Below are 12,828 nucleotides of genomic sequence, written 5' to 3' on the forward strand. Positions count from 1 at the left end.
AAACGTGTCCTATACTCCCAATCCCATGAAGAGACAGTCCCTTCTCTCGATTAACTCTTTACACAATACAAACATTGGCTCTGTACTCTAACCAACTGCGCCTGACTCACCCACACACTACCCTAAAGCCAAACACTCCAGATACTCCCCTCTAGCAGTATACCACGATGCCGCCAATCCCCATTCACAAAAACGCGCCGATAGCACCCACAACGGCTGCCAAAGCAGACGGCGTCACACCCTCAACCGCCTCGTCAAACGACAACGGCACCTCAGACCCACCCCCAACTCCCACGTCATCCGCCTACGTTCCAGCTACAACGACGCAATCCTCTTCATCTTCACCTCCCGCACCCCAACCCGGCGCACGCCCTATAGCCCCCACCCAGGCAGCAGGTGCAGGATACGGAGGAGGAGGCTATGATGGCACACCCGCAGCACCACAACCAGGTCCCACAGCGACGGTGATAACGACAGAGACACGGCAAGTAGTTCCACCACCACCTCAGTTTAGTCACCCGCCTCCAAGCGACTCTATGCTTGCAGGTCGCTCAACTACAACGGCTACTGCGCCTTCTAAACCGGGTCCTACGACGCTCAACTATGGGCCTGTGGCTTCTCCTTTTCAGTCGGCCGACTCGGGAAATGCAGTGGCGCAGCCTACAGGAACCAGTTTGGAACATCCACCGGGTTACGTTCAAGCACCGGATAATGCACCATATACTGCTGGGGGAGGGCTTGATCGACCGAGTGGTGCGGGTGAGGGTGCTGAAGGCGAAGGTGTAGGAGCACAGGCATGGCAGATGTTGAGCAAGGCTGGCGAGGCGCTGAAGAAGGGCGAGGAGAGCGTATGGAGGGCAGTCAAGAACAAAAATGGTGGTGGCTTCTAAGTAACGGCTTAGCTCCGGGGGTGGCGGGATGAGGACATTATGAGATCAACGTCAACCTACATACACAAGCATGATGCCTCTTAGTGGTCACATCACTCACAAATTAATCATCACATGAAAGACAATGTGTTGTGCAAAGAAACCCGTAACTTTCTATAGACCACCATTTTCCCCAGTGCACCAAGCGATGAAAAGAGGAAGTACAGCCAAGAAGGACAAAGCAATGCAAGCCGGATATGACGTGTGAATGTTGTAAAGTACAAGAGTGTATTACCACCCCGGGGTCGTGCTTTTCGTTACCAGGAGCAGCCTTCAGCCCGCTGGGCCTGTTACTACTCCAACACGTACACCTCATCCCCATCTCTCACGTCGCGATTAGCTGCTTCCACCACATAAACGCAGGTTGGGGTATCGATGAGGGAAGGAAGGCGCTTAACCGGATCCACCCTTGTACTTCTTGCCGAAGAGGATGAGCTGGGCCTGGTCGTAGATGGACAAGACACCGGCACCGGCAACACCACGGAGAATGTTGGCACCAGCACCCTTGAAGAGAGACTTGATACCCTCGGCGGCGACAATCTGGCGGGCAGCATCCATGGTACCCTTGTACTTGACGGCCTCACCGGAGGTCATCATCATACGACGACGGATAGTGTCGAGAGGGTAAGAGGCGATACCGGCACCGGTGGTGACGGCCCAACCAAGAGCGAAAGAGGCCAAGAAGTTACCCTCGAGGGTACCGGTGAGGAGGACGGGCTTGATCGAGTCGTACATACCGAAGTACAGACCACGGTAGACGACGATACCAGCAACGGAGGGCATGAAACCACGGTAGAGACCACCGATACCGTCGGTGGCGAGGGTCTTCTTGTAAACGTCTACAAGACCGTTGAACTGGCGCTCACCACCCTTCTTGGCCGACTTGGCGTCGTTGGCGAGACGGGTACGGGCGTAGTCAAGGGAGTAGACGAAGAGGAGCGAAGTGGCACCGGCGGCCTGATACTGTCAGTTTGTGATGGCATGGACATTCGACGCGAGTACTTACACCACCGGAGGCAAGGTTACCCGCCATCCACTTGGCATAACCATCACGCTCCTTCTTGTAGGCGAACATGGACTTGTAGGTGTCGCGGAAAGCGAAGTTGAGCGCCTGGGTAGGGAAGTAACGGATGACGTTGGCAGTGTTACCACGCCAGAGGGAGAGGACACCCTCGTTCTTTGCGGTACGGCTGAAGCACTCAACGATACCGTCGTACTTCCTGTCGAGACGGCCGGACTTGAGCATCTCATCCTGCAGATGTTGTTAGCCATTGTGTTGTCAGGCTTGGTCAGGACAAAGCGTACCTGGTTCTGGATGAGGAGCTTGACACGCTCGATAGGGGCAGCAGCGGTCTTCGAGACGGCGGCGGAAACACCACCCACTGATAAGCCGTTAGTAGCTGTCACATGTGCAGAATTCTGCTGATAGTGCTGGTATCATCTAGGGGCCTCAATGGCTCTCCCATTGATGAAGTTGTCGACGGAGATGCAACGTACTCAAGAAGTCCACCACGAAGCCCTGATTGTCTTGTTAGCATGTCTTATGGTTGTTTAGATAGGAAATACCGGCAACACAGCCAGCCAACGCGCGCATCCCCGGGAAAGGGCAGGCTCATCTCAATGCATCCTCTACCCATTGGCATAGTATCCATTGATGCAATTGAGACAAGTCCACACCCATTGCTAGATTTACGGTTGTTCAAGCTGGCCAGCTGGCGGCACTGGAAAGGACTGTACGTACGGGCATTCCGAAGGCCGATTTGTCTTGCGACATGATGACGGCGATGTGCAGAGGGGAGATTTGATTGAAAAAGGGTTGCAGATGCTGGGGCTGCGTTGAGGGGAGGAAAGGTGTATTTGTATCGGAAGCTGAGCGACAAATTCTGCCAACTGCGCTAAGCCGCACTAGGCCTATCACGTGCTAGTGCAGTTCCGGGCCCTCCCTCTTCAACACCTCGGAGACGCGGATTTTGGGAGCAAGTACTCGTGATACGATGATGGTTTTGTTTTTCTGCAATTTTTGACGCGTCTACGTGTTTCTTTCTCTAGGCACCTATTGTGCATCACAGCATCGTCACTGTAAAAGGCTTCTCATTTGCCGAATCTCAGGCTTGCCGCAACACCACACCAGATGGATTTTCTAATACTTGCTCCAACACCAGGCCGCATCCGTCGATTCAACATCCGAAACCCGTTGTGGGGGTGCACAGGTGTCCAGATGCCTTTTCCGCTCAAGTTTCAAATGCTCTCCTATCCGCAACCCGCCAGTGTCAGGGTCCGCCATTTTTAGGTCGGGTAATCTCGGGGCGTGAACCCTGCTCGAGCCAACAATCTAGCGGTAAAAGCCTGTGCGTCAGGGCCCGCAACTCTAGAGAGGCGAATTTTCCATCGCCTTGCCCGTTATTGGAGGAATACGATGCTTCGCGAAGTCTTCTACACCTTTCGGATTGCCGTTGTATACATGGGTGACGTCAGTGCGGAGTCCCAACTTTGAATTCGACTGACGATCAACTTCTTACACTGTATGTCTGGACTGCCAGAAATTTCCAAATGACTGTTTCCCCTCAACGCAGCCCTAGCATCTGCAACCCTTTTTCAATCAAATCTCCCCTCTGCACATAGCTCAACCACCCACTTAACGTGTTGTAGTGATGGTTGGCAGTGGTTGGTCTTGTATTGCCCCTGCCACGGAAGTCCAATCATCAACACGATGTCTCATGGAGAACATGTATCAAACGATACCCTGGAAGTATTCACACAAGTGTTGAATTGCTACTGCTGACTAGTTAGATATGCGAATATCTCCACGCTCTGGATTCTTGAGCAGGATTCTTGAAGATGCTGGCACTGTCGCACATCCGGCTTCTATGCACCATATATCACCCAGAACCGCTTATGTCGTATATCAACTTCGACGTCTTCACTTCGCCTCTCCTATACCCCCAGACTACGCATGTTCACTTTCACTTGATCACATGAACATGAGCCATGTCGGACACCTCCTTAGCTTGCCCTACCGGGTATGATACCTCGTTAAACTTCCTTACATAGACTATATACATTGGATCCATATATCTCATCTTTACGGAGACCTCACTTCAGTCCTATCATCACCATGTGTTCTGTCACAGTGTTCTTATTACATAAACTCTCTTATCGTGTGGTTGCAAAAGGGTTAGTCGGTCGTTGGAAGGACAAGTCGATCAGGAACACAAACAAGGGAAGGTGGGTGGGTTCAAGGCACATGATCATGAAGACAATAGTCAAACGCATCATCATCGACGTGATAGTTCAAATTTATCCAACCAAATACTTAATTATCTGCAAAAAAACTCCATGTGCCAAACTTTTAGAGTGAAGATTCGCCCCAGTTGATCAAAGATGGGATCATTCGCAAGCAGACTCCAGATGCCATCGTCAAGATGATTACAATAAATCAGAAAATCAAATACCCAGTAAACTCCTCATTGAGTCCCTAATAAATCGGATGATGTGAACGTCCGCAAACAAACTCTTGATACCATCGTGAAGATCACCGCAATAACCAGAAAAACAAATGCCCAGTAGAGTTCTCATTGAACTCAGTGCAAGTTATGCTTGGCCAAAGCAAAAACTTTTTCTCTTCGCCCGAAAGCTCCATACGACTGAACCAATCAACCACGCTTCTTATTCCGCAACCGACTCGTCATTTGCAATAAGCTGCGACAGCTCTTCTCGGAGTCGTCTGGCATGGTTGCGTCGTTCATCAATACTCAGGTTCCGCAGGGAAGGGAACACATCGTACGTTATTGGCTTTGCTGTGGTGGAAGTTTTCTGGGCATCGTCTTTCGACCCATGCTCATCAACCCACTTACGCCATGATTTATCGGCGTAGACTGTGTTGAAATTCGTGGCCATACCTCTATCCAAGAGATATTTCACAGATATACGTACCTCTTGGAGGAGGCGTAGTGGTGGAGGCTGGCGTGCTCTGACTCTGTGCTGAAGTAGTGACCTCACTCGCTCGAGCTGTTCATCATCCATCTCTTGACGTGGATCATGCCACATCTTAAGGCACTCTTTGTCTTTCAGGGGGTCATCCAATAGGTTTCTTTCGATGGGTAAGGCCTGGTCTTTTGATGGTTCTGAGTCATGAGGAGGGTTGGTCTTGGCTCGCTTCGCCATCGGCTCTGCTGATGGTCCAGTTGAACGACTCATCTCTTCAGCTGGTCGTCCTGTAGAGCTCTTTCCCCTGTTCTTAGCTTTTGTGACTGGCTTTCCGAACTTTGCGACCCAAAGCTCCTCTGCTCTATCCTTCCAGTGCTTAGCACCTCTTAGCTCGTCGACCAACGTTGTTGCGTCAACATCGCCTTGATTGTCGGCAAGTTGGTATTGGCGACCTTCGTGCTCGGAATGTGAACAAAGGTGACAGCGAGACTTGTAGCCACCAGCTCCATCTCCGACTAGGCCCCAACATGCCCAGACGTCCGATGGTGGTCGTCCGGCTTTTGGCATAGAAGAGGCAACACGAATCCTTGGAGATGAGTAGGCAAGCTTGGCGCGAAGCCGCTGTTCAGTGTTGCAATCCATGGTCCGGTTCGTGGATACCTGGCTCGTTGGTTCAGGGGGAGTTGTGTGTGCGGTTTAGTTATGTAAAGAAAGCTGGCAGAAAAATTGTAGAGAGGATATGAGGAATAGGGGAGGGAAATGTAGAGAGAAGATTACATAGTATAGTTTAGAGGACTGATAGCGCTAGGCGAGCTCTCCCAGAGGGCACACAGTGCCTGCAGATTTTCTTATAATTCGATATCAATACCCCATTTTCCCTGGGAGAGAAGGAGTATTTTGTAGGTTCAGCGGTGTTGCAGTGCAGACTAAGTACGGTGCACGATCTAAGTCTTTGATACAAAACTCTCTAATTTTTCCAAGGCCACACACTGCTCTTTTACACATGTGTTCATGATTCGTTGACAGGAACTGTAAATAGTTTCTTTTCAAATCGAGTACTCTTGTCCAAATATGGCTCGACCTAGTTACTGCGTATGTAATAAGCGGCCGTGGAGTTAGCAGAAGTGTATCCAGTACGATCAGTTCGACATCGGCGGAGTTGAGCTGAAGCGGCGGGAGTCTCAAATTCTTTTGCTAGGCCTTGGATCTCAGTGGTGATTCCTTTTGTTCATGAATCCAATCTTCAAGTGGTGCCTCGTTTGCACTGCTGTGACCACCAATATGTTTCCCGGCTTTAGCAACTTCTCGTTGGTAGAACTCAGCGAATGTGAGCATATCGTCCGGGTCTAGTTTTGTTTTGGCGTCGGTAATGTACTTCTTGATCTCCACGTTACCCCCGGAATACTCAAGTTAGGTATTATTGCGTGCCGTCCCAATATACAGATCGAGAGTGCAGAGTGCTTTGGTGGTGGAACGCGACAATGGAAGAGATCAGACCAGGTGAGAGAGGAAGCAGAGCAGCAGCTCCAAAATACTTGCACGCCGATATAATTGTGGCGCGACCTCGGTGATAAGACGAACCACTGTCTAGACGTGTGATGCTCGAGCTGCACTTGAGTCAGCGTGTATTGAAGATGAAAGATGCGTTCGAAATCAGAGGATGGCAGAAGTTCCAGAGCATAAAGTTGTGCATTCAAGACACATAGGCCGCTTGCTGGATTATGCCACACTAAGTCTCTTGATATCCCTCTCTCACTTATTTCTCTCTCACCTTGGATACCATATTTGTCGCTAACCGCAATGGGTGGAGTACGCAGACGGCGGGACAGATAAAGATCCTTGGGTAAACTTCGAATCCAACCCCAACACCTCCGACCGGAGCTTGACCACGACAGGATAGAGCTATTATTTAGGCTACACATTCCCTACTAGGGTTAGACCAAGTCGCCGCAAAGATTAACAGCGATTAATAGCGTGCTTCCGCCCAGAACACGATTTTGAAGCTTCTTGCGGGCAACAAAGCCATCGTGGCCACAGCGTTTGTAAGTATATATTCTCGCTTCACTCACCTCTGTTTCACTTTGGAACTACTTGTGACTACATTCAGTTACAAGCTTGACGAGTTCATGAAATTTTACTTCGGTCCAATCTGGGTTCTTCCCGATTGACTCTTCCCTACACCTAGTACCCACCTTTTAGTAACTCTATTGCGTCTATCTGGCGCCACATTGACCCGGAATGTACGAATTATGTCTACTTCTCAATTTGCCATGAAATTGCACCTTTACCGAAATATTTGCTAGCAAAGGATGCAGATACATCATCGGACTGCTAGATAAAGCAATGGAATGCAGCGCGCTCTGAGCCTACTGACGGGAAACACTTACAGAGATTCAAGAATGCGCTTGCATTAGTGGAACTCATTTGCCTCGATAAATTAGTCCTATCTATTGGCGGTTTCGATCAGTCACATGTGGCTATCGCAGCGAACAGTCACACTGTCTAACCGACGTTTACTCTCAAATTTAAGCCATCTTACTCTACGCTAGGGCAGTGGCCTGTCTCGATCGATTTCGATTTCGAATATATGAAAGAAGCAAAAGTTCGCTTTGCAACCTCGAAAGACACAGGGACGGATAATCATGCTTTGATATTGTGTGAAAAAATGCGTACAACAACGCGAAGGTTTTTAACTACGACCACACCACTCAGACATCGAAATTTTCAGGTTTGAAGCATCCAAGAGTGGCACTATCGAGGCTATTAATGTTCAACTACAGCCGCTAGACAACGGACACCGCACTTATGCGTGGCATACCAAAGGCGAGGTGGACGTCTGTGGGTCAATAACGCGCTTGGACGTGTTGCAAAGAAAGACTATTCGGATCCACATTTGTGTCATCGCCAAACCAGCGGACATTGACCTCCGGGAACGCAAGTGCGCAAACTGCATATATTTATCGGAACTTCTGCGACTCTGACGTGAGATGGTCCCTTACGGCAAGCCAGGTTCTAGTGCATGGTTTTTCCATCGTATTCCTGACTTTAACCATAACGAGTCCGGACCGGCACAAGCATGGCGGGTCATTGTCCAGAAAATCAAAGACAGTATTCCAGCTGAACTCATGGCTGATATGGCTAACGTCAAGGGTGCTCAAGGATATTGCTGTACGCCAGCGCGACCATGGTGGCTTCAGTACGTAAATAATGGTTGCAAAAGGCTGGAGTATGCAATTGTTTTCCCTAATGCTGTTCTGGAGACCGACATGGGTCTCCTGCCTAACCCATGGGCGTATGTGAACGCCTGGATCCCGGCTGTTTTGTGGGAATACGCAGCAGTACTGGCGTCAAAAGAACAGAGCCACAAGCCGATGACCATGAACTGGCGCGTAGAGAAGGCCTCCCAGTCGTTAAACGAAGTCTACCTGGTGTCAATTCCAAACATATATGTCCATACGCGCATGGCTTTTGCGGTAAATTGTGTAGCCGTAGAACTACTGATCCCCTCAAGATCTCATGTTCTTGGTAACGAGAAACAAACTCGCATATGGGGCTCCTCATATGCGCTTCCGGGGCTCGAGCACGACATCAAAGTCTTAACGAACAACCCCTTCACGGGCATCAAAATCAGAACAAGCAAGATCTGCCTAAAGACACCATCAGTAGTACTGGATACTCTGACGAGCCTTGAAGTCATAGGCCAAACAAAAGGCTCAAACTTTGGTCATAGGCAGTCAAATTCATTAGAGCGCTTTTGCCTCAACGAGACAGTGCTAGGAAGGTGCGATCAGGCCCGGACGTCGCCGAATTTCGTCAACGAGTATCGCTACTCGGGGAAATCTTGTGCGGAGCAGATCAAGGTCCTCCGGAGGGTTCATGCACAGCTCGATAGGTGCGACGAGCACCAGGAGGCAGCCATAATAGGCGCACTATCCGGCTGCCGACATGGGCTCTTGGTATTGGATGGACCTGCGGGACCTGGCAAGACGACTACATCTGCAAAGTGTGCACTTTGCCTGACCGAGATTTGGAAGAATGTCATGGTCGTTATGAAGAGCAAAATTGCAGCCGATCGCATAGCTGAAGGAATAATGTTGCGGTTCGAGAAGCATGGAGTAGGAAAGAGCCGGGAGATCATACGACTAGACAAAGACAAAGACGAGGAGACTCACACAAAGCTGGCGTACCGCAGAGATGCGAGTCTAGATCTGGAAAAAGGAAGCGTGGCTATCGAGTGGGGGGTGGAAAATTCGGTGGACCCTGTCCCCGAGACCGTCATGACGGCGTCGGTGTCGGCGCCTGTTGAGAGATACGCACGAGACCACTACAAACATGACAGGGTGTCGCAGGATTACCTCTTCGCGCGGAGAATGTTCGTTGCAGATGCTTGCCCTAGCTCACGCACTAAGATGCGGTCCCTGCATGATGAACTCGCGCGCCGTGTCATCAGGTCAACAATGGTACTCCTGTCCACCGTCGAAACCGCGCCGAAGTTTAAGGCATTGTGAGTAGCTGATATAGACGTTGTCTAGGTAGAAGACGCTAATACAGTCACAGCCATTGAGCTACTGCCACTGCTGGTCGCTTGCTCGCCACGTCTGGTGGCCCTGACAGGAGATACCCGTCAAGGCAGGCCCAAGGTCTATTCGAAATTATCGGGCAGTAACCCATACGGCGGACTTTTAGGACTGCCTGTGTACCAGCTGAAGTACAACCATCGCCAAGTCGGGCAGCTACGGTAGGCAGCCAATGCACTCTTCTACAATGGCAATATGCTTCCTGATGTGAACCATAAGCGAAGAGAACACACCAAGTTCTCTGCCGCAGTGAAGAAGGCATGTCAATCCTCCAGCATGCTCATGAGACAGTTAGAGACGCCCATGGCCAACAACGAGCGTCTCATTATTATCAACATCGATTCACGCGATAAGAAGCTAGAATCAAATCTTACATAAATGTGGGAAACGTTGCGATGGCAGCGAACTTGAGATGCGGTTTGGTAAATCAGAATGTGTATCAGTATGGCTCGATTGGCTTTATGAGCTTCTATGCCGCCGAGGTCGCAGAGTTTCGCCATTACATGGGCGACGCAATCTTGAAGCGATGCAAGATAAACTGCGCAGTGGATGCCGCACAGGGACAAGAGAGCAAATTATCTGTCGTGAGCTTCTCAAGAGCTGGCCTGGAGCCGGATCTGTTTGAATTCACAGACAACTTGGAGCGTTTGTGCGTAGCCGTGACGAGAGCCGGGGAGTTCCAAATCCTGCTTTACAACCTTTCACTTTGGAGGCAATGCATGAAGAAATATGGAAACACGAGTAGGGCCAGCATACGAATGCTCAAAATTATCCGGTATATCGGCAAGCACGTATGGACCGTCATCAACGTGAATGCGAGTCAGGTCAAGCTCTTGAAAGCTGCTTGCACGCAAACTCTCGCCTAACCATGTCAACCTGGTCGCAGAAAGCGAGACGGTTGATGGATGTTTGGATTATACTCCAGCATTCACGCAAGTGCAGCTTACGACTCCAATCCGGACATCATTCATGGAGAAACCGACCTTCCCATCTTGGTCGTGCTCATCTAGGATTGCCAGTGTTTTTGCTATGACGTCGATCACTTCTAGGAGACTGGACGCTTCACAAGCCTCAGCCTCGTCCACCCACACGAGTAGCGGCTACTCGATCTTTAGAACAAAAAAGTTTTGATTATTCTTTCCTTCTTGCTTTCTTCATCTGTTAGCTTCGTCTCGGTTTGAAGGCTGCTGTTCTGGTGCATGCAGGTTTGTCGTGCAATCTCTTGGTGCACAGGGGAGGGATTCAGGGATTCTCGAGCGACGATAAGAATACCAAAATAGGAGAAACTGTAATCACGCATTTGAGGGACGCGTATATTTACTTTCGGAATGAACTATCATATGAAACGCGAGGCCCGCTTTGCTTTTCCATCTAGAAAGAGTTGTATCAGCAGAATGACCAATTCCCCATGACCATTTTATGCAGTATACCATATTCAGCGCAGAAAGCCAACTGCCTGCAGCAAGTAGCTGTCTATGGTAAGCGGAGGCTACCTCAGTTTAGCACTTGCTTTGTCCTCATAAGCATTTGAGACTTACCACCATACTTGTCAACGAGCGAGCCGGCTCGCTCAGCTCGCTCGGCTTGGACGTTTTGACCAAGCCGAATGAGCTGAGCGCGCAATGCGCGCTTGCAAGCCGAGCGAGCTTAGGGATAGGCGCTCGCTCAGTCAGCTTGCTTAGCTTGGTTAGATGGGGCGGTTGGAAACTTGGGGCTGAAGGACTTGGTGGAGGGGCAATCTCACGATGATTTTTAGGTGTAGTGCGTAAGTTCGAAACCTAGTTATAACATAAAATACACTCTTTTTTGCTATATTTCTAGCAAATAAGCTACTAAATTTCCGGCTAACCGCCTGGCAACAATATTCTCCTTTTGCGACACTTCACTTACTACTTATCACCCACCACACTCATCTATACTCCATCAACGCGTCTCTATTTGCAGCTACTATCTACCTCGCCGTTGCTATAATGCCAGCAAAAAGAACACGCGTTAATGCTCCAGAAATCGCGGCAACTTTATCAACAACTTTATTGAGCCTGCAGGGCTTACGGAGAACGAGGAAGATGAATATGAGGCTTGGAAACGCAGCGAACCGATCGCTGGCGAGGGCGTCGACCCTATAAAATACTGGGTAGAACTCCGCGATCGCCACCCTAGCCTTAGCAAATTTGCTATCGACATGCTATCAATCCCAGGCTCAAGCTGTGAGTGTGAGCGCTTATTCAGCGAGCTGGGTGACCTCCTCGAGCCCCGTCGGCGCAGCATTTCTCCGCAACTTCTAGCAGCAATACAGTGCGATCGACGATGGATAAGAGCTGGATTTGGCAGTGGTGAGGTGCCTGTAAAGGGGGTTATCAGCGATGAGGAGATGGACGCGAAATACGGTGTACATAAGTGGGATATTAGCTGAGAAACTCAACACCAAGGTTTCTATATAACTTTCCTAATCGGGACTGAGCCCATCAAGCCGAGCGAGCTGACAGCCCTGTTTCAGCCAATCCGAGCGAGCCGAGCGAGCTGCTGGCCTCCGCTCAATTGGCTGAGCAAGCCAATTGGCTGAGCTCGCTCAGCTTGCTCATTGACATCTGTGTTTGCTTTGCTGGCTTCAAAGACATCATTGAACTGTGGCCATTGATATTAGCAGCCTCCTGAAATAAAACCAGGTCATCAAGTTCCTTGTCCACGTCGGCACATGTGTTGAAGGCATTCACTTTGGCATGCACCTATCGTTAGGCCACGCGTTAATTTGGGGGAAGAGAATGTTGATATAGATTCAGTGGCCATGACGATAACTTCCTAGTAACTACCCATGATACTCGTCATCAATGCGGGGCATTCTACCTTAGTCTTTTTGGCCATGTGAGAGCCCAAATGAGCAGAGATGTCAACAAGCAAGTCAAGCTGGCTTGATTCTTATCGATTGCAGATCACAGACCATTCTCTGGGACGTGCCACTGTGCACGAGCCTCTATATTGTCTGTGATCTGCAATCGATAAGAATCAAGCCAGCTTGACTTGCTTGTTGACATCTCTGCAAATGAGGAACAAAAAAGAAAAAGAACCCCCTAAATAAACCCCGTTCAGTAACAAAAACTTCTCAACCCATTTCCTTGGCATCTTCGGTCTGTTACCTCAGTCGCGGCTTGTCGTAGATGACCATCACTCATCTGTCATTTCGATTTTGATAAGTATATGGAAAAAGAGGAAGGATGCAAGATTTACTGATTTTGCTGTGGTACCAATGTGCACATGACACATTTGGTCGTAGTGGATCATGAACTCGGCCAGGTACTGCATCTGTCGCAACACAGCCATCGAACAATAGCTGCTGCGGGCAACTTGACTGACGCTTGAATTGTTCAGCTCCTCTCGGATAACTCAAGTAAGAAGAT

General features: G+C 49.6%; 4 protein-coding genes across 4 annotated transcripts; 2 read left to right on the forward strand and 2 right to left on the reverse strand.

Moving 5' to 3' along the window:
• Window positions 1–167: 167 nt before the first annotated feature.
• On the forward strand, window positions 168–890 carry PtrM4_095620 (Atrophin-1 multi-domain protein; the record flags this gene model as incomplete). The annotated part of the gene is made up of 1 exon (XM_001934052.1): window positions 168–890. One exon carries the CDS (start codon window positions 168–170, stop codon window positions 888–890), a length of 723 nt encoding a protein of 240 aa, XP_001934087.1.
• Window positions 891–1,322: 432 nt separating this feature from the next.
• Window positions 1,323–2,703, reverse strand: PtrM4_095630 (ADP/ATP carrier protein; the record flags this gene model as incomplete). Its single annotated transcript, XM_001934051.2, has 5 exons — window positions 1,323–1,886; window positions 1,936–2,181; window positions 2,235–2,311; window positions 2,427–2,448; window positions 2,671–2,703. The coding sequence occupies 5 exons, from the start codon at window positions 2,701–2,703 to the stop codon at window positions 1,323–1,325; spliced, it is 942 nt and encodes a 313-aa protein (XP_001934086.1).
• Window positions 2,704–4,595: 1,892 nt separating this feature from the next.
• PtrM4_095640 (uncharacterized protein) lies at window positions 4,596–5,498 on the reverse strand (the record flags this gene model as incomplete). The annotated part of the gene is made up of 1 exon (XM_001934050.1): window positions 4,596–5,498. One exon carries the CDS (start codon window positions 5,496–5,498, stop codon window positions 4,596–4,598), a length of 903 nt encoding a protein of 300 aa, XP_001934085.1.
• Window positions 5,499–7,843: 2,345 nt separating this feature from the next.
• On the forward strand, window positions 7,844–11,846 carry PtrM4_095650 (uncharacterized protein; the record flags this gene model as incomplete). Its single annotated transcript, XM_066107149.1, has 2 exons — window positions 7,844–8,955; window positions 11,438–11,846. 2 exons carry the CDS (start codon window positions 7,844–7,846, stop codon window positions 11,844–11,846), a joined length of 1,521 nt encoding a protein of 506 aa, XP_065962817.1.
• Between the last annotated feature and the right edge of the window lie 982 nt (window positions 11,847–12,828).

This window comes from Pyrenophora tritici-repentis, chromosome 4 (assembly GCF_003171515.1).
Source record: "Pyrenophora tritici-repentis strain M4 chromosome 4, whole genome shotgun sequence".
In the NCBI taxonomy this organism is placed as follows: Eukaryota; Fungi; Ascomycota; class Dothideomycetes; order Pleosporales; family Pleosporaceae; genus Pyrenophora; species Pyrenophora tritici-repentis.